General features: G+C 39.7%; 1 protein-coding gene across 1 annotated transcript in view; it reads right to left on the bottom strand.

Annotated features, from left to right (window-relative positions):
• Nucleotides 1–23,099, bottom strand: part of LOC145346374 (kinesin-like protein KIF20A) — a 46,897-nt gene extending 23,798 nt beyond the window's left edge. The window contains exons 1-9 of the mRNA XM_080193534.1: nucleotides 22,983–23,099; nucleotides 22,771–22,881; nucleotides 17,568–17,687; nucleotides 15,888–16,026; nucleotides 15,102–15,286; nucleotides 14,058–14,166; nucleotides 9,088–9,264; nucleotides 6,393–6,504; nucleotides 6,198–6,269 (exon numbers count right to left, since the gene is read on the bottom strand). Coding sequence (XP_080049660.1) covers nucleotides 6,198–6,269; nucleotides 6,393–6,504; nucleotides 9,088–9,264; nucleotides 14,058–14,166; nucleotides 15,102–15,286; nucleotides 15,888–16,026; nucleotides 17,568–17,687; nucleotides 22,771–22,881; nucleotides 22,983–23,099 — 1,142 coding nt within the window. The remainder of the gene's footprint in view (nucleotides 1–6,197; nucleotides 6,270–6,392; nucleotides 6,505–9,087; nucleotides 9,265–14,057; nucleotides 14,167–15,101; nucleotides 15,287–15,887; nucleotides 16,027–17,567; nucleotides 17,688–22,770; nucleotides 22,882–22,982) is intronic.
• Nucleotides 23,100–25,601: the final 2,502 nt, after the last annotated feature.

Raw genomic sequence — 25,601 nt, 5'->3', positions numbered from 1 at the left:
AAAAGGGGTAGATAAATTGGCGAGACATATAATCCATTACCACTTGTATCACTAACAGCCTGTGCATCAGATTAAATAGTTGTCAGAATGTTACACAAATCTGATTTTGACCCTGGAGGAAAAAAAAAAATCACCAGCAACTTTTGGATGGCAAACCCAATTCGCTTTGTGCAAATTTTCATGCAGAAAAAAAATGTCAGGTAATCCATTAATAATTGTGAAGGCAAGTAGATTGCTAATACCTATAGAAAACATTTACAAACAGAACAAGTAGCACTAAATCACATGGGGCATTTTCCAAAGTAATAACCCATTGTATTATGAAGCTGGTTCAACAATCCAAATAGCAAACCACCCACTCAGAGCATATTAGATACTCAAACTACAGGAAATTTGAATTGTGGCCAAACAGGCCATCTAAAATGGCATTTTGTAAAGCGTTCTGCGGCAATTGGGCAAGAATAAAACTGACAGGCTGCAGTTTAAGGACAGGGACAAACAGACTGCAACCCTGACAAGTGAATAAACAGGATATGGGTCATCTCCAGGATGAAAGAGAATTTCTGGTCACACTGGGTTTGTACCAGACATAAAGGGCACCATGTACCCTTATTTAGGAGGGAGGTATGTGACCTATGTGCCTCCAGCACCTACAGACATGGCCGTTGGGGACACACCCAGAGATCGGTGTGGTAGACCTGATTGGACTCTATTGATCAGGAGGATCAAGTCCTGATCAATTGATTAGCAATTAGCCAAATAAGGGCGTGAAACCAAATGGGGTATAAAGGGGTGCTGCACAACCAAGAATCTCTCTCACCCCATGAACGAGCTACAACAATGGTGACCATTGCCAGCGACAACCAGCACGAGGAGAGCCAGCACACCCGAGAAGGAAGAAAGAACAGAGTCTGAGTGCCAGACCAGAACCAAAAGGACCAGACTATGCAAACGACTACCGAGACCAGCGCACAGATAGAGGCCAATATCTGCTTGGGTACTTGGCAGTCACACAAAGTCAAGTCAAGGTCTTGTATTGGACTTGAATTCTATTATTTTCTGTAAGACAACTTATTGTTGGTCAGGTGGGTGATTATTGGTTGTATGGGATTAAATAAATATTGGTTGTACTAATAAGATGTCTACTCAAAAGTTATTTGTCCACCATACAAGGGTTAAACAGACTGTGCGGCAGGCAACGGAATGTTGAGTATTAGCAACACAAGTTTGGCCCAGTGGAATGCTAGTCTTTTTTTGTGGTGCTTTGTTTGTAAAATAACTGGCTGCAATAATGCACAACAGGTATGGAATCAAGAAACTGGAAAGATGAGATAGAAAATGTTCACAAACGAGAAGTTCATTCATTACATACTTCAATGCCAAAGAACTTGAGACATCCTCAACAACACTAAAATCAAGAACCAGAGAGAGTTTTTTTTTAAAAAAACTTGTATTTTTCAGTTTTCCAGTGAAGACAGTGCATTGTGATTATTCTCCAGGGTACAGATAGTCAAGAGGAAAGCTATAAAGTTACATTGCTGCATTAGAATTCTAAAATTAAAACAAAAAGCTGGAAGTGCCCAGCAGATTACTGAGCACCAGTGGAGACAGAATCAGGAGTTAGCTTTCAGGTCAACATCTTTCTATTGGAGTTACAACCTGAAAACATTGACTGGGAATGTCTAAAAAGATTTGTGTCCAGACTTCTACAAGAAACAGTTGGGTGGGAGAAGCAGCTTTTCATTATCTGGAACCTCCTCAATTAACTCACGACTTTTTTGCTGGCAGCCCAGGAAGTTGTTCCTCAATCAGGGTTTTAATTGGCTACCTGACCAAAGAGACTATTCCCAAAATTTATTTCTATTTCAAGTTTAGGATTACTTCTGCAGAAGGAGCAAAAAGTTAAGCAAAATTCTGTGGATTTGGAAATCTCCAAAAAAAAAGGAAAGTGTTGAAGGAAAACCAGGTCTGATAGATAACTTCATCCTTTAGGAAGGAAAAAAAAGTATTCTCAGGCATGTTGGCTGATGAATAAGAGATGAAATCAATTTGCAAAAAAGAATGATTTGGGGTAGAATTCTTCCAACTTCCTCAATGTCCCAAAGGGCAGATCAAGAATGCACAAACTGAAAAAGGTAATGAGATGGGAGTAGATTCCTTAGGTACATTCAAAAGATAACTGCACGTGCTGGTGGTGCATTTAGTCATGATGTGGAGATGTCAGCGTTGGACAGGGGTGAACACAGTACGAAGTCTCACAACACCAGGTTAAAGATAAACAGGTTTATTTGGTAGTAAATGCCACTAGCTTTTGGGGCTTTGCCCCTTCGTCAGGTGAGTGGGGAGTTCTTGGTATGTGCAGTGGCAGATTTGTACTTTGTAGGGCCTTAAATGTTACTCTACAGAATCCCTCAGGCTAAGGAATTTCCTGCCAATAATAGATTGTCGGCTTTGTAGCTAGATCTAGACCCTCAAAGTTACAATTTGCTCTCTTTCATTGCTGCTATTGGCTTGTCTACAATTTAGAATAAATTCACTTTTTAAAAGCTTTTAAAATTCAAAACCTGATTTCCTACATTATTTCTCAGGAAAATGGAATCCAATGGGGGGGGATCCATGTGAGTAAATATATCACCACCCAAAGTGTGAGTGACCAGTAAGAAATGCCAATCTGTCCCACCATTGCTTTGATGCCGATAAAGTGTACATGCACAGTATGAGTCAATGCTCACTCTAAATTAGTTTTGAGAAGGGAGAAAACCAAATCAAAGTTGGAAATAGCATTACCCCATTTAATTACTGATGCATACAACATCCAATTTGGCAACTGCTGAAAGGTGTTGTGTTTTTGGTCACATTTTGCACTTCCGTGTCAGAAGATGCAACAGTAGGTGAATATGGTCACTATAGGTGTTTCTGCAGAGACCCGGTTAGACCAGGCTTAACATAAGATGCTTAATTCTTTTTAATGAGATGTGTTGCAGCTCATTGAGTGGTATTGATGTGAACATGCATGTCTGAGTGAGAGAAAACATTGAGAGGATTGTGTGGGAGATTAGTGCAAAACGCAAACATCATTGGGCGAATGGGATATTGCATCATTGGAGCAGGATACAACATTAAAGGCCCTACAAAGTGCAAGTCCACCACTGAACACGCCACCAGCATATGTGTAGTTATCTTTTGAAGGTATCTAAGGAATCTACTCCCATCTCATTATCTTTTCCAGTTTGTGCATTCTCAATCTGCCCTCAGACATTTGGGGTGGAATTCTTCCAACTTTACCAATCATTCTTTTTTGCTAATTGATTTCACCTCCTGTTTAACAACCAACTTACTTGAGAATACTTTCTTTTTCGTCCCTAAAGAATGAAGTTATCTGCCAGACCTGGTGTGTTTTCCTTCAACACCTTCCTTTTGAGATTTCCAGATCCACAGTATTTTGCTTAACTTCTTTCTGCAGATGTTTCAAATTTAGGATTACAAAAATAAATTTTGGGAATAGTCCTTTAGGTCAGAAAGCCAATTAAAACCCCGATTGAGGAACAACTTCCTAGGCTGCCAGCAAAAGGATCGAGGGGTAATTGAGGAGATTCCAGATAATGAAAGGCTGCTTCCCCCACCCACCTGTTTGTCTCGTAGAAGTCTGGACGCAGAAATCTACCCCTTTTTAGACATTCCCAGTCAATGTTTCAGGTCAGAATTCTAATGGAAGTACATTGACCTGAAAGCTCACTCTGTTTCTGTCTCCATGGGTGCTAGATAACTTGCTGGGCCCTTCCGGCTTTTTGTTTTAAGAAATCAAAAGAGATTCCTTCGCCTGAGCGTACATTCGCTTTATCAGCCTTATTTAAGCAGGCAGAAGGAGCCAAAACTCAAATTTATATCATTGGCATTCAGACCTGCTCCAGTTACTCTAAATTTATCTGAATGGGGAAACACAGCAGTGGCCAAGACAGCTTATGTTGTAATAATCTCAATGTTGGTCCACTTGTACAGTGGTGCAGTTTCCTTCCCTGAAGGAATGCTTTGATTCAGTGAGTCCAATTTTGATGTCGTTCAGCAGAGACCACTAGAAGCAAGTGTCATGTCACAGGCACCTCTGAAGTGTTTGGCAAAGGGTCATCTATACTCAAAATGTTTGCTCTATTCCCTCCCCACAGATGCTGTCAGACCTGCTGGGATTATCCAGCATTTTGTTTTTGTTTCTGATCCCAGCATCTTGTATTGTGCTTTTAACTCAATGTTGCTGATGGTTCAGACCAAAAACTATGCTGCCCAGTGTGATAGTTGAGGGGTTCCTCAAATTCAAAAAGCCAAGTTAAATAACCTTACTGATTTTTTAAAACAGATGCTGTTCCTTTGGTATAGCACAGGATGATATATTTCTGGAAGATCACTTCACAAAATACTGTAATTTAACAGTAAACTGTCAACTAATGGAATGCTTGTTCCAGATACTGGACATACCTGTAGTAGTTATTTTCACACCAAATTAAAATTTGGTTTTAATTGGAAGTTATAAAAAAAGCAGCAAAAACAAACAGATCTGAGCAATACCACTTGAATGGTGTTGGAAAGCTGATAATATATAATCACAGGACTGGAAACTTTGTCAAACAGTACAATTCAAAGTACAAGGCAACATGTTCTCTGCTAAAGTGTAATTCAGATGATGAGCACTCGGATTGAAAGTATTATCCACAACCTTCAAAAACAATATTGAGAAAAGACACAGCCACATGTAGAGATGACACTTGTGGGATTTTTAAACCCTGTTCTTAACAAGATAATCCTTAATTCCATTTAATCTCAGACAAAATGCATTCAGTACCTCTATCCTTTCAAGCTTTTCAATCAACACCCTACAGACTTCAACCTTATAAGCCCATGTGCATGTTCACTACCCATGACCCCACTCGACCCGAGACCAGAAAATCCCATTCAAGGTCAATGGAGCTTCCCATCGTGTGCCCCTCGCCTGCTCCGAATCCTGTGGTGGGCGGGACAATAGAATTCTAGTGCTGGAGTCTGCAGGCTGTCATGTGGGACATGCTGCTCATTCTTTTGCAGCAACTTCTGTCCTTACTTGGTTGAATTTCATAATTTTGTATTTTTTTTTAGAAAAACAAAGCCCAGTGTTCGATTTCAATAGAAATAATATTTAAAATCACTACGAACAAGTCTTACCCCATCTCAACGACTTTGGATTTTCCCACTCTAAGGGAACTTGATCAATCTGAGCCCAAAGTTGCTTTGCATTGCGTGCTGAAAGGCGAGCACTGTTGTGTCACAGCACCTGGGACCCTGGGCCGAATTCCAACCTTGGATGACTGGAGTTTGAACAGTGTCCAAGTGGGTTTTCTCCCACAGTCCAAAAGATGTGCAGGTTACATGGATTAGCCATAGTATATGTTATGGGAATAGGGTGATGTGGTAGGCCTGGGTAAAATGCCTTTTTGGAGTATTGGTGCAGATTAGGTAGCCTGAATGACCTCCTTCTACACTGCAGGGATTCAATGGTTCTATTGGTGGGGTCCTGTGCCTACTGGTTCTATAGTGGGGCACAGCATGTTTCATTGCAAGTCTGCCTCTGGGTGCATTACAGATCACTCAATCTGGATCACTGTGCCAACACATACTTGCATGCATGTTGTTAGGAGCCATGGATACTACTGGCAGCAGCTTCCACTTTCTTTCCATCACTTGGCTGACCAGAGTTTCTCCTGTTCATACCACCTACCGTTGGCATATTGGAAGGACTTGCAGATTAATAGTTAATTTGTGTTAGGCCACACTTTGATTGCACCATCCTTTGCCAATCAAGTTCTGGGGTGGAATTCAAACCCAGGGCTGTTACCCACAAGATATCCATAATTGGAAATACACTGGGAGAGAATCATGTAGGGTTACAGAGTATATAAGTTTGGAAGTTGGCTCGAACTGAACAACTCTTTCAAAAGGCAGCAAGGACATGGGTAAATAGCTTCCTTCTGTGCCAGTTGCTATATTCCTAAATTTCAATTGGTGGGGAAAAATGTAAATCATTCTTTAGCTTTTCATCACACAAAATATTCTAGTGTGATGCCCTAATACAGAACAGCATAGAGACGCCACAATTGCAGATTTTGTTTATACATTGAAGCTGACATAAAAAAGGACATGAAAACTGAATTTTTCAAAAATAGATAACTCACTCAGAAGTCCTGATCACATGTGGGTGGTCTTCATCAATTATTTCCATCAGTCGAATTGAGAATATACTGTGACTGGAAGAAGGTAATTTGACTGATCAGAATGATTTTAGAATTAACCTAGACAAATCTTAGCTTTAACGTTAATTTTTCACCCATTAACAATTCAAGTAGCAACAGTAAGATTTATACATATACCTTCTGCTGGATTGTTGGTTTATTTTGGTGCAAGCCAAACTTCGATTTTTATTTCCTACTTTTATGAATTTGAAAGCTTCATCAGAGCTGGTTATGTTGATCCATTTTAGATCTATATGGAATTCAAATCACAGAAACTGATAAAACAATTATAGTAGTCATTAACCTCCTGGAAACAGTTAGGAATTCATACATTTTGAATAAAATACAGCAAAGGTCACTTTTTCAATCCTTTTCCCCTGATTACAGGTTTTCAGTATCCAAGTGGGTGTTTCTAAATTTATGATCCAGAAAATGCACACTTTGCAACAAGAGTCAAGTAATTATTCTAAATCAGTTACCCAGTCTAATTATCCTCTCAGTCCTGGTCGGGATTCTCCAATCTTGTTCGCCTCACTACCAGTGCCACAAGAGCAGAGTATTTGGCACTTAGCCAAAACTTCATTCACTACAACAGGTCTGGGGAATCCCAGCCATGGGTGACTCAGCCAGTAGCATTTGCAATTGTGTCAAGAGAACTACTTGCTTAAAAATTCTGGGTGTTTCATGAGAACCAGAGATGATGTCCCCTTGTTGCAGGTGTTAGATTTTATTTAAAAAAAGTCCCATTCCTACAGTTCAAAGCATGAGAAATCCAATTTCTCCAAAATGTTTTAATCAACATCCACCTCAGGCATTGCCACCATAAACAACTTATCCACATTATTGGCAAAATCTTGCCCTTTAAAACAAAAATATTGCTGTAAATAAATTTAAGAACTGCTCAAAGTACAGATGGGGGTGGGGGGTGAAGAAAGAAAGACAAAGTTAACATTACAATTTATCAGCAAAGAAAAATAAAGAAATCTAGTTGGTTTTAAGCCTTAATGTGCGGTATGAGTTCCTGGTAGATGAATGGTTAATTTTAGATGAGGAAGGAAGTATTGCCTGCATAAGTCAAGTTAAATCAGAACCACATGCATAGATGGGTTGTGCATTAAGGAGATGCTATTTGGGTCATGACTATGATTCTTAGTCACAACTGATGAGTTATGACTACAAACACTGACAGATATAAAACACAGGAAGAATCCTCAGCTACAGGGAATTATAAACAATAGACTTGAAAGTTTGTTGCACCAGTGTGAAGATGACATCAGAAGGGAGAAGGCATCATGAAGCCACTAAAGTCAGCGGGAACCCAGATGTATCGATTGTCTTTTGCTTAAGTGCAACTTTTATTGCTTAATAAATTGATCTGATAACACTATAAAGATGTGTCTCCTTTACAAGGGAGAAGACTGGAGGGCAAAGAGCACAAGAGACTGAATTACAAAATGATTTCATAATAGAAAAGCAAAGTGCTAATGGTTGTGGTAAAGTAACCAAAGATTTTTCCCAGACCAAGTGCGCATGGTTACATAACAGCCATCTGATTACAAGATGAAGAAATAAAAGAAGAAATGGGACAAGAGTGAAACTGCTAAAAACACAAGGCAGAAGTTACTAAAGCTACTAAACTCCAGAGTTGAAGGCCAAAGAGTGCCTCACTGGACAAGAGGAGGACAGAAAAAGGTCAGACAGCAAGGTGGAAAAAAAAAACAAGCAACAGGTTCCTCCCACTCTGACCTTTGATCATGGTCTATGTTGAGTTTCCCTCAAATACCAAACTTGATGAAAGTACTAGCTCAGCACTTTTACAGCCTTTTTTGTACCTTTGGTATTTTATTCTGAATCTAAAATCCAATCAAGTCCAACAAGAGACCCATATGAAGGGCAAACCAAATCCAAGCTGACAAGACAAGAAAATAAATACTATCTTGGGCTTGATCAAAACAAGATTCAAGCTGACAGGATGAGGCGTTACACCACTCCCAGATTTGATCTGCCACTTCATCTGAGCCAAAAGGCCGAGATGGTTTTCAAAATTGTCAGGTAAAGTGCCGATTTAACCTCATTGGCTATCCTGATCACTTACACTATCCTAGCGCAGGCAAACCATGATTGCAGGCATCAGCACATCCCCTGTGCAATGAGCTAGCCTTGTTCCCTGTCTGATCATGGTTTCACCCCTGCCAGGTAAATATGGACACTGTTCATTTTGTTCTATGGTTCTTTTTGGCTGGCTCAATTTTGCCTCATTTGAGATCTTCATCCCTTCACTTTCATTCAAATTGAATGAACAATTTCATTCAATTGTTGTATAACCATTGAATGGTTATACAACAATGGCTGTTGTATAACCATTCACACCTCTTCCAGAAATATCTTACTACATCCATTCCCCACTCTTTGGCATTTGCATCATATAATCTTGAATTCTTGTGCCCTGCACACTATCACCCTTCTGTTCTTCCTGCCCCCTCATCTTCCATTAGCTCATAAGTTCTTTCATTAGAAAGAATGAAAGATAGAAGTGCAAGATCATCTTCACCTGAAACAATAAAATCAGTTTCTCTCCACAGACTTTACCTAACCTGTTAACAGCATTTTAAATTTTCATTAGATACTGTTTTTAGGACAGAGAGGAAAAGATTGTCCACATTGTTTGTGTATGTCAATGAATAGTAACCTTAGCAGGAATTAAACCTTGGGGACTTTTGTACAGTTTACGACTGTATATTAAAAAAAGGTCCTTACACACCACATCAAGATAAACTAAATGCAAGATGTATTCAAATTATATATACAACAAATCATTATGATTAGACTATACCTCTAACATAGCTATTTCCTTTTTGATCTTCACAGACTCTGAGGTTTTGACGTTTCTGGCTTTTAAAAGTTGGTATTGCATCCAATAGGTCATACACATATTCATTGTAAATCTCACAAAACGAAACCCATACTGAATATTTCAGTGGTTTTTGATCAAAGAGGCTTGTATCTGATGCTGTCAAGAGGAAGCGAGAACGACTGGTCATAAAAAGTTTCAAATAGTCAATCAGCTACTACAGTAAATATTACAGGAAATTACATATTTACCACCAACATCATATTCAAGGTTGGCATGGTTTTATTTTCAAAGTCAGAGGAAAGAGTGCAGTTTGTCTGGAAATGGTGGAATATTAAAAATGCTGTTAACGTCTGTTGTAGGTAAAATGTTAGAATCCGTCATCAAGGAGGAAATAGCGAGGCATCTGAGGGGAATTGCTTGATAGAGCAGACGCAGCATGGTTTCGTTAAGGGGAAGTTGTGTCTGACAAATTTACTGGAGTTCTACGAGGATGTGTCTAGGGTGGTGGATAGAGGAGAGCCGGTGGATGTGGTCTTCCTTGATTTTCAGAAGGCATTTGACAAGGTACCTCAAGAGGTTATTGCAGAAGGTCAGGGGACATGGAGTTGGGGGTAGGGTGTTAGCGTGGATATTTGACAACCAGTCCTCTAGGAGGCAGAGAGTGGGGGTCAATGGGTGCTATTCGGATTGGCAGTTGGTGACTAGTGGAGTGCCTCAGGGGTCGGTGCTGGGGCCTCAGCTATTTACCATTTATATAGATGATCTGGAGGAGGGAACCGAGTGTATGGTGTCGAAATTTGCTGATGACACCAAGATTGGTGGAATGGCAAATTGCGCGGAGGGTGTGGAGAGTCTGCAGAAGGATCTAGATAGGCTGGGCGAATGGGCCAGGAACTGGCAAACGGAATTTAACGTTGGCAAGTGCGAGGTGGTCCACTTTGGTAGGAATAATGGTAGGAAGGATTATTACTTACGTGGAGAAAAACTGCAGCAGGCGACGGTGCAGAGGGACCTCGGGGTCCTTGTGCATGAGTCGCAAAAACCCAGCTTGCAGGTGGTCAGGAAGGCGAACAGGATGCTGGCCTTCATAGCGAGGGGGATTGAATATAAAAGTAGGGAGGTCTTGCTGCAGCTGTATAGGGCATTGGTGAGGCCGCAGCTGGAGTACTGTGTGCAGTTTTGGGCACCATACTTACGCAAGGATATTTTGGCCTTGGAGGGAGTGCAGAGGAGGTTTACTAGGCTGATACCAGAGTTGAGGGGGTTGAGCTATGAGGAGAGGCTGAATAAACTAGGCTTGTTCTTGTTAGAGTTTAGAAGAATGAGGGGAGATCTCATTGAGACGTATAAGATGAATGGGATGGATAGGATAGAGGTGGAGAGACTCTTCCTGCTCAGAAAGGACAGTAGGACTAGGGGGCACAGCCTCAAGATAAAGGGGGCGTGGTTTAGAACGGAGTTGAGGAAGAACTTCTTCACTCAAAGGGTGGTGAATCTCTGGAATTCTCTGCCTGTTGAAGTGGTGGAGGCTACCTCGCTAAATATTTTTAAGATGCAGGTTGATGGGTTTTTGATAAGAGAGGGGATTAAGGGTTATGGGGAGAAGGCGGGAATGTGGAACTGAGCCACGACAGATCAGCCATGATCTTATTGAATGGCGGGGCAGACTCGAAGGGCCAGATGGCCTACTCCTGCTCCTATTTCTTATGTTCTTATTATTGTAAGCCGAAACACCCCTTCTGATTTCTTGACAAAGTCCTACAGATGGCATTGTACAGAAGGGCAACAGCAATTGGAAAATTTCAGTAAAAGAGATGCATCAGCACTGAAAAAAAAATTCAATTCTTACCAGTCCTATCCAGTGCTGAATTTTTACTTTCGAGGACCTTTATTCTCAAAAATAGCGATTTAGAACTTTTCCATAATTAATACAGCATTAAATCACAACTTGTGAAAAAGTTAATTCCAAATATTGATTAGTCATTATATTTGTCATTTTGAAAATGTCTCATCAAGAAAGAGAACACAGCCTTATTTGGTTTAGCTTTTCCCCATACCCTTCAGATCCTCATCTCTGGGATAACCCTGGTAAATTGCAATTCTAGGGCTATTTAAACAATTTGACTGTGCACAGAGGAATTGAAAATAACAAGCAAAATTTAAAATGCTATTCAGCTTTATCATGCAGTGATCGTAATACATGATTACTCACCATAAATCCCAAAATCCATTTCCCTCCTTAATTAAAAATAGCTGTATATCCCTCTACTGAATTTTTATATATAATTTACTGCATTCACTACTACTAACCCATAGTTTTTTTTTAAAACTAAAGTAGATTTTCAATCCTAACTCTTGTTCTTAAATTGTATTTTTTTTTAAAATTAATAGAACCAAGGAATTGCTGGAAAGGCCAGTGTGTATTATCCAAGTGGCAAGCAAAAACTGCAGTCCATGCTCCCAGGTAGGAAGTTACAAGATTTTAACATGTGTTTCCAAACCAGGATAGTGTGCAATTGGAGATGCAATCCCCATTACTGTCTTCATTATGGTTCTCTGGAGTTCAAAGGACTTATATCTATTGCCAGATCTGACTGGAATACAAATACTATTGGTCCTGTTCCTGTCTGCTAAAATTACTTCCAAGATTATGCAAAGATAACTAAAGTCTCCCAGTCTTCTCCACCCTCACCAATAAATAGAAGCAGCTCTTGGACTTGACCAAGATCATTCAATCATCTCCTTCCCTTCCATTAGCCCACCAAGACAAACTTGCTACAATGCTCAGGCCTGGACTAATTTTTGTCCCATCTCCCCTCATGACATTTCCAAATTCATCTTATCCATGAGGCTAAGCTCTGGTCTCCTCAACCACATTCTCACCAAGTTCTTGATTACCCAACTTCCTCTTTTGGTTTTGTAAACCATGCACTCTTCTGGAGCTGTCCTTCTCAAACCTGCCATCACCATTCCTCTTCTCAAAAAAAGGAATCTTTGACCCCACCATCCCATCTGCAGCATCAAAATACCATTGAATGTTCAGTGGCTGTAGTTTTGTTAGAGATAGATTTGTCAGTTATTATTATGACCTTCTCTACAATATACCAATCAAATGACAAGGATTGGTGAAGCATTTGAAGACCAGGCTATTTATAGATAGTTAGCTGGGCAACTATGTTTAGTACATCAAATCTTTAGTGCTCCTGCTCAATGACAGTCAATGGTAATTAGTTAGTACATCTGCTGTAGTGGTAGTGATTGATGAGCAGTTGAAGATGATGTACAGGTACATGTACCTCATGTTACAACTGCCATCAAACCAAGCTGGAATGGTGCACAGGCCTTGCTGCAAGCAGGCAAAGCCCATTTCATTAATTGAGGAGCTGTAAATGAAACATAATAGGGTAGTTCCATGAATTGTACAATTCATGGAACTACCCTATTCTGACTTTATGATGCAAGGAAGTTCATTGATAAAAATAAATAGTTGAAGATTTTTGCATTTTAGTACAGTATCACAATAGACAGCTAACTTGTCTTCCCTTACCCAAGAAGCATTCATTTTTAGCGTCGTTATCTAAAAAAAAACCACTTGCATCACAAGCCTCACTTTTTCCAGTTTCTTAAAAGGGATTATGTTTGTTCAAATAATCAAGTTCTTTTAGTTCTCATGTTTTTTTTTTAAGAAAACAGACTCATCAGGTTATTCAAACATGATCAAGCTGGAATGGCAGAGAGGAAAAAAGTACATGCTTGATTCCCATGTCTCTAAAAACAAACTAATGTCTTTTTAAAAAGCCATCATGGATTGTTTCCCACTATTGTTTCAGCTATACACTGAGCTAATAACTAAGGAAGTTGCCTTTTATTCTGTGTAAGCTTTATACTTAATGCCCTCCAATTAACGATACATTTACTAATGCATAGTTCCTCCTCTCATTTAAAATCCTTCACATCATTCTTAGTTCCTCCAACCTTTTGGGCACTCAAACTAGGGAGGGAGGGGACTGAGTTGTCATGGTACAAGTAGCGTATCACTGATCTGGATAGGACTAGGAAAGAGGTTCTGTACAGGGAATATGAAGAGCTCAAGCACCAAATCATTGAGCCACCAAGACAAATAAAGATTAGAGAAATGAATGTGACTCCCAAAACTGGTGGGAGAAGTGGGTTCTGGTTCACAGGGCACTGGTAGAAGTAGGATCTGTACCTTTGGAACAGTCTATATCGGAACTATGCTGGGGATGGTTTTCTAGCAATCTACATAACTAGGGAAGGAGAGAAGATTTTGTATTCATTAGCTGGGGCAAATGAATAAATTTGTGAAATGTACTAAACCAAATGGAGTAAAGACAAGTGACAGAGAAAGGTATTAAATATGGGATTGATAAACAAAAACGAGCTTCGCTGAACCTGAAGGCTATTTCACAGACATGGCCACCTTAACCCGTTTGTAGTAATTATTTGCTGGATTTAGCTCAGAATTATCTTAATGTTGGATGTTGCTTGTAAGGGATCTCTCAAAAAGTTCAGGAAATGTAGATAGTTGGGGACCAAGGGATAGTTTCATGTAAAACTCATTACCTACAACTGACAAGGTTGAGGCAATCATCCTTTTTCAAAGATTTTGATGTGGCATAATGATTTGAGAATTCTGGGGCATCTACCATTTAGTACTGCCTTAATTTTTTTTTTTAAAAAAGGCATTAGTAACATTTCTTCATCATGCATACATCAGTTGACTGCCATTTTACCTCCTCATCCATAAGCTTTGGGAGGACTTAACCCAAAACAAGTAACACATCTCCCATGAAAGATTTAAAAAACCACATAACTACCACATTGACAAATTTTCACATGCAGGCAAATCTTGCAAAATGAATTTTTGAAAAATTTTGTATGAACATACATCAAAAATGTTTAAATAGGAAATGATAATAGGAAGATACCTGTCTGATCTGAGGCTACATGGACTGTTGGAGTGATGGAACTAGGCTGTGAAAGGTTCTTTTGATTACTTCTGTTGATTGGCACCTTCAACAGGTGATATTCTGTCTCCTATGTAAAAAGATGTCAAACTCTTACATCATTTCAATATCCATTTTTATTCTTGTTCTGAAATATGTCATGTATATAACATTGAACAAACAGTGGTTCTGTCCAATAATCATGACCAACTCAGTAAATTTTAGCAATAGCACTATACTGCTATCGTTTTACAATGTGAATCTTGTAATCAACTTGAAATTTAACTTGATTGAACAAATATCATTATCAAGCTAGTATAGTGGAAATCAATACTCAAAGAAGGAAATAGCCTTGAAATCAGATGCTCACTCTCAGTGAGAAGTACATCTATTATTACTTTCAAATAGTTCCAAATAGATTACAATCATGAAACCATAATAAAAGCAGCTCTGCATGTAGTGGATATAAGCAGACATCACTAAATAGTAAAAATTAATGTTTTCTGCCTATAGCTAAGAGAAGACATTATTTAAAATCTGTCCCAAGAGTTATAGTTACTTCTGTTTATGGAATGTAAATACTACAATATGGGTCTTCAAAATATCAAAACAAAAATCAGCCCTAATTATAATTCCTGACCATCTGAGGAAAGACCTGATTTCATGGAAACTGTGTTAACAGAGATTTTCTGCTTTTCTGCTTTGTTCTTTAATCAATAGGGTACAATATCAAAATTTTTGATTAGGAAGGAATAAGTAGTTTCATGTAGCAATCTCAATTAATCAAGAGTTATCAAACCGCTGTTTATTCCATGATTTTACTATGGGCCAGGTCTCAGGTTGACCTCAGCCAAAATGGGTATTTAACTTCAAACTGTCAGCTTAATTCGGAACCACATGTTAGATGTCTAGCCAGCTAACCACCCTTCCCCACATTGCCATCCTCCTCCCACCCCACCCCCAAACAAATAATACAATAATGCATTTCACATCACATATCAGATATCATTTCCAGAACCAGATGACCTCTTTCAGCGTGGAAAAGAGTGCAGCCTTGATGGTTTCTTCTTGCCAGATTTGATGACTGTCTAGTTTTAACACCTCATCACCAATATGTGGTTTTAAATCCATCTTTTGATATTGTCTATCTTGAATGTGTTCAAAGAGCATGCCCAGTGCTCTTGGCAAGATACCAGCATCATTAGGAGTACCTGTGGTTGACCAAGAGGATAAGCATCTGAAGGGAGCAATAATATCCACATTTTACAGACAGATGGGCAAGTCAAAAATATCAATTTCTGACTATTTAAATTATAGCTTTTTTAAAATTATTACAAAAACTAAATTACTGAACACTTAATAATTGAGTGGTTATGGCTTTGGTAGGTTTGTACAGATAAACCTCAACATCATCAGTCTTGTCTTCTGTAGTTTACCATGTCTGCTAATGGATAGCAAGTCGAAGGATGTTGTACTACTTTCTGGTAAGTGAATTTTAAATCATAAGGATACAAGGTCTGTTAACAGAGATGGTGAGTGACGTTGAACCAGCATAAATATTAAGCACAAAAAAATGGGATTGCAACCTAATTCAACAAGTGCTCTAAATTTCAAAACTAAAACTGATTACAACACAAATCAAAACTTACACCAAAATGGTCACGGAGGAATTCAAAACATTCTCCTTAAGTGTTTTCCCTATCGTTTGACTCACACAGAAATCAATAGGGGCAAATCAAACATGGACTTGAGTACAAAAAGCTCGACAATTCTGGTTTGACATATCTCTTTCTCCTCCTTCTAATCCCATACCTTGAATAGTGTAGGTCTTTCCAGCGTTGGTAACTCCATAGGTAAACACCAGACTGTTTTGCCCTTTGAGATATTGTTTAACTAGGTCTTTTACTGTGCCATCAAAGAATTCTTTTTGACTGGTTTCCTGCCCAAAAATCTACAAGAGATGACAAAAAAGGAATATAATGTTGTACTATATCAGCTATAGTTTAGAATTATAAACAAAAGTCCTAAAAAAAGGTAGGTCTCATTAGTAAACTGACTACAGGAATTCAAAAACTCTGGGAGGAACATGAAATTTGCTGCCACATGGAATGATTGAAGTGAATTCCATAGGTGCATTCCTTATGGAGTTTTCATAGAATTATAGAAACCCTACAGTGCAGAAAGAGGCCATTTGGCCCATTGTATATGCACTGACCACAATCCCACTCAAGTCCTACCCTCATATCCCTACATATTTTACCCACTAATCCCTCTAACCTACGCATCTCAGGACATGCTCAGCAACTTTAGCAATCAATCCAACCCACACATCTTTGGACTGGGGGAGGAAACTGGAGCACCTGGAGGAAACCCACACAGACACAAGGAGAATGTGTAAACTCCACAGGCAGTGACCCAAGCCAGGAATCAAACCCAGCTCCTTGGCACTGTGAAGCAGCAGTGCTAACCACTGTGCTGCCCTAAAACAAGTCCTTGGCAATTATTTGCTAAACCAGAATGCTGCGATTTTTACCACAGGTAGGGCAAGGAGATGGTCCCCAAATTTACTTCTGCCAAATGAGGAAAGACCAATCTGACGTGGCTTGCACCAATCTGATTGTGCCATCTGCCCTTCTGCGCTCCAAGGAAAGCTAAATAAAACAAGGGAATGCTAGAAATACACAGCAGTTCAAGCTGTTTCTGGTCTGTGACCTCTAGTTTTAAAAAAAAATGAAATACCAGCAAGTACATGAACAGGGTAATTTGACAGTGTTCGATGAAGCAAGGAGGTGGCTCACATTATGCTCCAAAAGAACAAATGGTCTGTTGCTGTATTATTAAATGTGATTCTCCTTCATTTTATGCAAAGGCAACAATTTAAAACCAAAGCATATTGAGTACAAAAACACTTCATTATTCAAACATATTGCTGATTGAACAAAATGCAGAAGGAAAACAAAAAGCAAATGCATTTTAACTATAATACTAGTTAAGGAAATTCTCTGCCCGTTGAAGTGGTGGAGGCTGCCTCGCTAAATATTTTTAAGACATGGGTTGATGGGTTTTTGATAAGAGAGGGGATTAAGGGTTATGGGGAGAGGGCGGGAAAGTGGAACTGAGCAGCGACAGATCAGCCATGATCTTATTGAATGGCGGGGCAGGCTCGAAGGGCTAGATGGTCTACTCCTGCTCCTATTTCTTATGTTCTTATGTTCTTGATAAAATGACACTTCCCAGGCTTAAAAACCATGTCAAAAATCCAAGTGGCCAAAGATTTACCTTCAGATGAAGAAAGTAAAATTCAAATTTAAGTACAAAACTTAAGGGGAAGGAGGGATAATGTTACTGAATTGCTCAAAGTCAAAATTAAATTGACAATCATTTTATAAAAATGAAACAGGACAGGATACAAACACCAATTACAGTTCAAATGTTCAGGAACAATTTCCAACAATCACTGTTACCCAGATCCAATAAAATAAAGGGTTTTACCTGGGAAAATGTAAATTTATGTACAGCTTGTCCAATGCCTCTTTCACTTTTCTTCAGCGTGGATGAATGCTTAGGTGCTTCCAACACAAGAGTTTCTGAATCTTCTACAATTACACAATCCTAAACCACGCACGAAGATTGCAAAGTTGATAAAGTTACATCAAGCTCATAAAACAGCATCAGCATTAAGAAATGATCCAAGTGCCAGGACTAGGAATACAACTAGTTTGCATCCAATTATCTAGACCCTACTGATATAGTTTTCATAAGTAGGCTGATGAAACTTTGCAAAATGCTGCTAAAGGTGCAAAGTTCCTGCTCATTAATACCTTGGAGCATTAGATAGCACCCCTTTTTTTTAAAAATATACACAAATGAAAGTAATGTGCACACCGATCACTGATGTATGCTTTGATTTGCAATGACAGGGGCTACTCTGCCCAACTCATACGGATAGTTATACAGGATGGATCCTGCTTTTTTTTAAAAAAAAGGACATGCAACATACAAAAAAAAATCAAAGCTTTGGTCTCTACATAAAGCATTAACCCATCTTCAGGTCTTTCAAATGTCAATAGTGTTATTGTATTTAATTTACAAATATCCAATATTTTTAGTAAAGCACAATGTTAATTTTTACCCAAGCTACTTCTTCATATTTGTAGATTTTTTTCCCTGTATAATCAATTTGTAGTCCTCATTACCTTCAGTTAGGGGTCTTTAGAAGGCACAGAAAATACAGCATTTAGGAATGCAAGAGTCAGTAGGATCCATTTTTTTAATCAGACTAAGCACAGAAGCTTTAAACTGGGATCTAAAGCTCTTTTGAATGGAAATCAGATATTTTAACTGGAAGGCTGGGATATGAAACAATTTTTTTAAAATAATAAAATTCACTTTAGGAAACATGGGTTAAAGCACTTTCAAATGATTTAGCACAATATGCTTTCATAGGTGTAATATACTCATAGGCAATTTACCTCTGAAGTCACTGCACAATTTGAAGCCAGCAGACAACCTGACGAGACAAACACTACCACAGAAATAAATATCTTTCTAGTTTTTATATATCCTGAAAAAGTCAGCTCAGGGAAACAGTCTATTACAGGGACAAATTTACTTGTTCTATGTTAAACAAATTAGAGTTGTGACGCTGAAAACAAACTGCCTGAAGGAGGTCCAAAAACACGGTCAATGCCTCAGTGGTCTCGGGCAATTCCTGTTACTGGGATTAGGAAAATGGATGGAGGAAAAGCAGTCATTATATTCAGTAGTAACAAGCAGCAGGAAAGAAGGGCCCTAGGAAATTGGATATAATCTGAAACAAAATATCTTTCAAAAGTTTAAAAGGGTAAGATATGACAGGAGAGCTCCAAGCCATGGTTTGCGCCTCTTGCTCCATGTGGCAGTCTGGGGACAGTTCCAGTCCCCTGGGTCATGTGTGCAGGAAGTGTCTCCAGCTTCAGCTCCTAGAAGCTCAAGTTTCAGAACTGGAGCAATGGCAAGGGACACTGTGGAGCATCTGCAAGTCAGAGAGTATTGTGGATAGCATGTAGAGAGAGGTGGTCACACTGCAGGCAGGAAGGGAATGGGTGACCACCAGACAGACCAAGAAAGATAGGCAGGAATCTCCTGTGGCCATTCCCCTGCAAAACAGATTTCTGGTTTTGGATACTGTTGAGGGGAACGACCTCGCTAGGGAAAGCAGCGGCAGCCAAACTCATCGCACCATGGCTCGTTCTGCTGCAGAGGGAAAGGGTAAAAAAAAGTGTGCCACTGCAATAATTATAGGGGATTCAACTGTAAAAGGAATAGACAGGTATTTCTGTGACCACAAGTGAGACTCCAGGATGGTATGTTGCCTCTCTGGTGCTAGGGTCAAGGATGTCTTGGAGCAGCTAAAAGATATTTTGAAGGGGAAGGGCAAAGGCAAACAGCCAGTGGTCATAGCACACGTTGGTACAAACGATACAGATTAAAAAAGGATGAGGTCTTAAAAAGCAGAATACAGGGAACTATGAAGAAAGTTAAGAAATCAGACCTCAAAAAGTATTGATCTCAGGATTACTACCAGTGCCACGTGTTAGTCAGAGTAGAAATGATAGGATATGTCAGATAAATACGTGCCTACAGAGGGAGGGCTTCAGATTCCTGGGGCGCTGGCACCAGTACAAATTGGACAGAGTACACCTAGGCAGACTGGGACTGATGTCCTAGGGGGAGTGTTTAAACTAATATGCCAGGAGGATGGAAACCTAGGTCAGGAGTCTGAGAAGGAGGTAGCAAGGACAACTTGTGGGGAGAATATTCTAACTACATCAAAAATCAGGAAAAAGTTAAAAGGAAGGAGAACTCAGGAGATGTTATTAATGCAAGTGTTAGAATTCAAGAAGAAGGTACATAAACTAGCTTAAGGGCACTTTATCTGAACGCTTGTAGCATTCAAATTAAGGTAAATGAGTTGACAGCACAAATCATTGCAAATGAGTATGATTTGGCGGCCATTACAGAGACATAGTTGCAGGATGGTCACAACTAGGAGTTAAATATCCAGGGGTATCAGGCTGTTCGGAGAGACCAACATGAAGGTAAGAGAGGTGGTATAGCTCTAATATTTAAGGACGACATCAGGACGGTAGTGAGTGATGATATAGGTTCTATGGAAAAAAGGTCAAATCCAACTGTTGAAAATTAGAAATAGTAAGGGAGAGAGAAAAAAACAAAATCACTGATAGGCGTAGTCTATAGGTCACCAAATAATGACATCATGGTGGGGTGAGAAATAAACAAAGAAGTAACTGATGCATGTAAAAATGGTACATGCAATCATCATGGGGGTTTTAATCTACGTATCAATTAGTCAAACCAGGTCAGTCAAGGCAGCTTTCAGGAGTTCATAGAATGCTTCCTTGAACAGTATGTAATGGAACCTACAAGGGAGCAAGCTATCCTAGATTTGGTCCTGTGTAATGAGACAGGAAGTAATTAATGATCTTGCAGTTAGGATCCTCTTGTGATCCTCGTGATCACAACATGGCTGAATTTAAAATACAGATGGAGGTGAGAAGGTGAAAAGCAATACCAGTGTCTTGTGCTTAAACAAATGACTACAAGGGATGAGGGAGGCATTGGCCAAGGTAGACTGGGAGCAAAAACTTTATGGTGGAACAACAGAGGAACAGTGGTAGACTTTCAAAGCAATCTTTCACAGTGCTCAGCAAACTTCTATACCAGTGATAAAGAAGGACTGTAGAAAAAGAGATAATCAGCCGAGGCTATCCAAGGAAATAAAGGAGGGTATCAAATTGAAAGAAAATGCATACAAAGTGGCAAAGATTAGTGAGAACCTAGAGGATTGGGAAATCATTAAAGGTCAACAGAAAGCCACACAAAAAAAATTCTACAAATATATGAAATGAAAAAGACTGGCTAAAGTAAACATTAGTGCTTTAGAGGATGAGAAGGGGGGATGTAAAACTGGAAGTGAGAAAATGGCTGAGGCATTGAATAGATATTGTGTGTCGGTCTTCACAGTGGAAGAGACAAATAACATGCCAAAAATTGATGACAGGAAAGCTTTAGCAGGTGAGGACCTAGAAACTACTATCATGAAAAAGGTAGTGTTGGGTTAGGTACCAGTACTACCTCTTTCTAAAGGTAGAGGAGACTCCTAGTCCTGATGGAACGTATTACAGGGTACTAAAAAAGAGATGGTGGGAGAAATAGCCAATGTGCTACTGGTAATTTACCAAAATTCACTGGACTTTTGGGTGGTTCCTGCAGATTGGAAAACAGCAAACGTGGTGCCACCGTTTAAAAAGGAGGTAGACAAAAGGCAGGGTAACGATAGGCCGGTAAGCTTAACTTCTATAGTAGGGAAAATGCTTGAATCTATCATGAAGGAAGTAGTAGCGAGACATCCAGATATAAATTGTCCCATTGGTAAGAAGCAGCACATGTTCATGAAGGGAAAGTCATATTTGACTAATTCAGTGGAATTCTTTGAGAACATTACCTATGCAGTGGACAATGGGGAACCTATGGGTGTGGTGTATCTGGATTTCCAGAAGGCATTGGCAAGGTGCCACACCAAAGGCTGCTACATAAGATAAAGGTACATGCTATTACAGGTAATGTATTAGCATGGATAGAGGATTGGTTAACTAACAGAAAGCAAGGAATGGGGGTAAATGGGTGGTTTTCTGGTTGGCAATCAGTGACTAGTAGTGTGCCTCAGGGACCAGTGTTCAGACCACAATTGTTTACAATTTACATAGATGATTTGGAGTTGGGGGCCAAGTGTAATGTGTCAAAATTTGCAGATGACACTAAAATGAGTAGCAGAGCAAAGTGTGCAGAGGATGCTGAAAGTCTGCAAAGGAATATAGATAGTCTTTATCATGATAATTTCACCAAGTGTTTCAGAGGGACAACATGGAAGAAGAAACTACACAAGTGATTAGGTCAGGTCACTATAGCTTGGTCAAAGTGATAGATGTAAGAGGTGTCTTAAAGAAGGAAAGCCAGAGGACAGGGAGAGGGAGAGATATGGGAAGCTTTAGTTCTCCACATTATCAGAAAGAAGTATTTTTGAAACTCAGACCTTTTTTTAAAAAAAACTCCATTCTTAAAGTTTCAAAGTCAATGCTTAGAGTGCTCCATTCCTTGCTTGCTCCAAAAAAAAACCAAATTCAAAATCCAACTGAATCCAATTCAAAGGTCTCCTTACCGGAGACAAACAAGATCCAAGCAGACAACATAAGGCATTGCACCCCATCTTGGGCTTGATCTTGGTCAAAAGGCCGAAAAGCGATGACAGCAGCCAGTTTAGCACAAACAACATTGGTGGCAGGTGCCATGTGATCTTTTACAGTCACTGAAACAGGCAAGAGCTTGGAGTGTCTCTCGAGGTCCATCACATTCTGATCTGACTCTTACCACCGGAACTAAGGTTGATCTTTAACACGTCATTTATGTGCTAGAGTAAGCGTTTTATTTTAGAAAAACAAAATTGCCCAGAAGCTGTTCTTATGGATTCACACTCAAAGGTAACCATTGGCTTCAGAATCACCGGATATCTCCAAAACATAAATGAATGAGTCACCAAATCCTGACATATGACGTTTACCGAATTTTATTTCAATTTTTTTTAAAATCCTTATTATTAAGTAAGTCACGTCGTGTGTCGATTTTATCTGCTAACCTTGGGTTCGTTATTTGCCAGTTCTGCTTTTAAAAATGGCCTTACTCTCAGGTACACCTTCAGATGTTGATTCTCAGCAACGGGTGAGCCGCTGTTTTCCCGCCTGTTGGCCTGAATGGAATAAAGCACAAGACCAAGGCAGTAGATCAGATGGCAACTGGAGCCAGTTCAGGTTGGGCAATATCCTAAAACCAAAACGGTGAAAAACAAACCTTCAAACGCCGTGGAGTAGAGAAACCATCTAATGAATGACACGGCAGTTGGTCTCGAATTTCTACATCTTGTAGTCCACGAAATGTGGAACTTGGGTCCTCAGGCAGGGGGAACATGATTTCCGTAACTACCAGGGGGTGGAATGTTGTTAAACAGGTAAAACGGAAGTTCAATTCAAATCAGTGTCTCCGTACACCCGAATCTGCCCCACCATAACATTTACAAAAGCATTGTAAGTCAATTTTTATAGATGTTCCAAGTCCCTCCTGATATCGGACTTAAAGAAAAATAAAGTCCACATAATACGTAAATCTAGAACAAAGTAATTTGGTGCCACAATTGAGCGCCTGTATTGCCAAAGGAGCCACAGCGACTCAGTAGATTGAGTGTTTAATACTGGCGCGAATTAAATACATCTATTGATTTGTGGCTGCGCAGAAGTTGAAGTTCATACTCACATTGTCTTAGCAAAATCAATGGCAGGTTGCAGGCAGCCTAGAACAAGAAATTAGATAAGGGGCAAAATTTTGGAAGCTAATTAAAAAAAAATGAACAGCAAGATTCAAAGTGACAGCATGTAGTCATTTACCCACACGCAAAAAAGACGCTTTAACTTGGAGGCAATTTCTCTCAAGAACACAAAGTTGGGGGATAAAATACAATTAACCTGTAGTCACCATATTAAAAAAAATTAAAACACTAGCATTCTGCCACCATCTTTCGGAGCTTCTTTTTTAAGAACTTTTTCCCTCTTTAAATGGGAAACCAATGGCAGCTGTCGTTGATGTCACATTAATTTGTTCTTAAAGGGACCGTTCTTCTTCTGGAAACGGAAAGATCCCCTTTGTCACAATTACTATTGTCAGATAGACCAATTAAGCCGAATGCGAAAACAGCATTCCTTCAGCTACTAATTGTTGTTGAGATTTTTAGCCATTTTTACATTTTATTGCTCTTTCTCATTGCCTTTTTGTTCTTCTCTCACTTAATCGGATCCTTTTTTCGCACCATTTCTTTTCCTGTACCTGGTCAGGCTTTCACTGTAATTTACGCTTCCTTCTCAATTCTTGTAGAGCTTATTTTGTGATCCTTCAGCCTGACTATTTGTAAGTTCGTTACCGTCTTTTAGGCACCAAATGCCCTGTTTCTCTATGTGACAACTATGTTGGTATCAGCTCACACATTCTGCAACTTGCCATGCAAAATGAAACCAAAAGTCCTTAAAATGCATGTAGATTTGAACAAACAGCAGTTGCCGTGAGATGCCTCGCAAACTATGGTCCTTTTAATTAACACTTACTTCAAACCATCTTTAACTTAGATGTTTTCTGCAGCTGAAATGAGCAGCGGAACCGAGCGTAGGGTGTCGAAATTTGCTGATGACACCAAGATTGGTGGAACGGCAAATTGCGCGGAGGGTGTGGAGAGTCTGCAGAAGGATCTAGATAGGCTGGGCGAATGGGCCAAGAAATGGCAAATGGAATTTAATGTTGGCAAGTGCGAGGTGGTCCACTTTGGTAGGAATAATGGTAGGAAGGACTATTACTTACGTGGCGAAAAACTGCAGCAGGTGATGGTGCAGAGGGACCTCAAGGTCCTTGTGCATGAGTCGCAAAAACCCAGCTTGCAGGTGCAGCAGGTGGTCAGGAAGGCGAATGGGATGCTGGCCTTCATAGCGAGGGGGATTGAATATAAAAGTAGGGAGGTCTTGCTGCAGCTGTATAGGGCATTGGTGAGGCCGCAGCTGGAGTACTGTGTGCAGTTTTGGTCGCCGTACTTACGCAAGGATATTTTGGCCTTGGAGGGAGTGCAGAGGAGGTTTACTAGGCTGGTACCGGAGTTGAGGGGGTTGAGCTATGAGCAGAAGCTGAATAAACTAGGCTTGTACTCGTTAGAGTTTAGAAGAATGAGGGGAGATCTCATTGAGACATATAAGATGATGAATGGGATGGATAGGATAGAGGTGGAGAGGCTCTTCCTGCTCAGAAAGGACAGTAGGACTAGGGGGCACAACCTCAAGATAAAGGGGGGGTGGTTTAGAACGGAGTTGAGGAGGAACTTCTTCACTCAAAGAGTGGTGAATCTCTGGAATTCTCTGCCCGTTGAGGTGGTGGAGGCTGCCTCGCTAAATATTTTTAAGATGCGGGTTGATGGGTTTTTGATAAGTGAGGGGATTAAGGGTTATGGGGAGAGGGCGGGAATGTGGAACTGAGCCATGACAGATCAGCCATGATCTTATTGAATGGCGGGGCAGGCTCGAAGGGCTAGATGGCCTACTCCTGCTCCTATTTCTTATGTTCTTATGAAATGGCATCAGCTGACATTCTGAAAACTGGTTTGCTACGCCAAAATGTATATTACAGTAAAAACCAGGCAACATGTCCAATTTTATAAGACCTGCATTGTTGACTTAAATGAACTAATAACATTTTATTTCAAGCTTGATTTTTCCTCAACATCAGTTATACTTATGAGATATTAAACGGCAAGAATGCTTTTAAAATATAACTTATAAAATTGTATTTAAAAAGATTTGAACAACTGCCTGAAAACCAAAAATATATCTTTTTTAACATGTTGTAGGACTAAAACTAAAATGATACTAATTTGGGAGTAAA

This window comes from Carcharhinus amblyrhynchos, chromosome 8, assembly GCF_965287045.1.
Source record: "Carcharhinus amblyrhynchos chromosome 8, sCarAmb.v2.hapA, whole genome shotgun sequence".
Taxonomy (NCBI): domain Eukaryota; kingdom Metazoa; phylum Chordata; class Chondrichthyes; order Carcharhiniformes; family Carcharhinidae; genus Carcharhinus; species Carcharhinus amblyrhynchos.
Note: the sequence above shows the minus strand (reverse complement) of the source record. Positions and strands in the feature narration are given on the sequence as shown.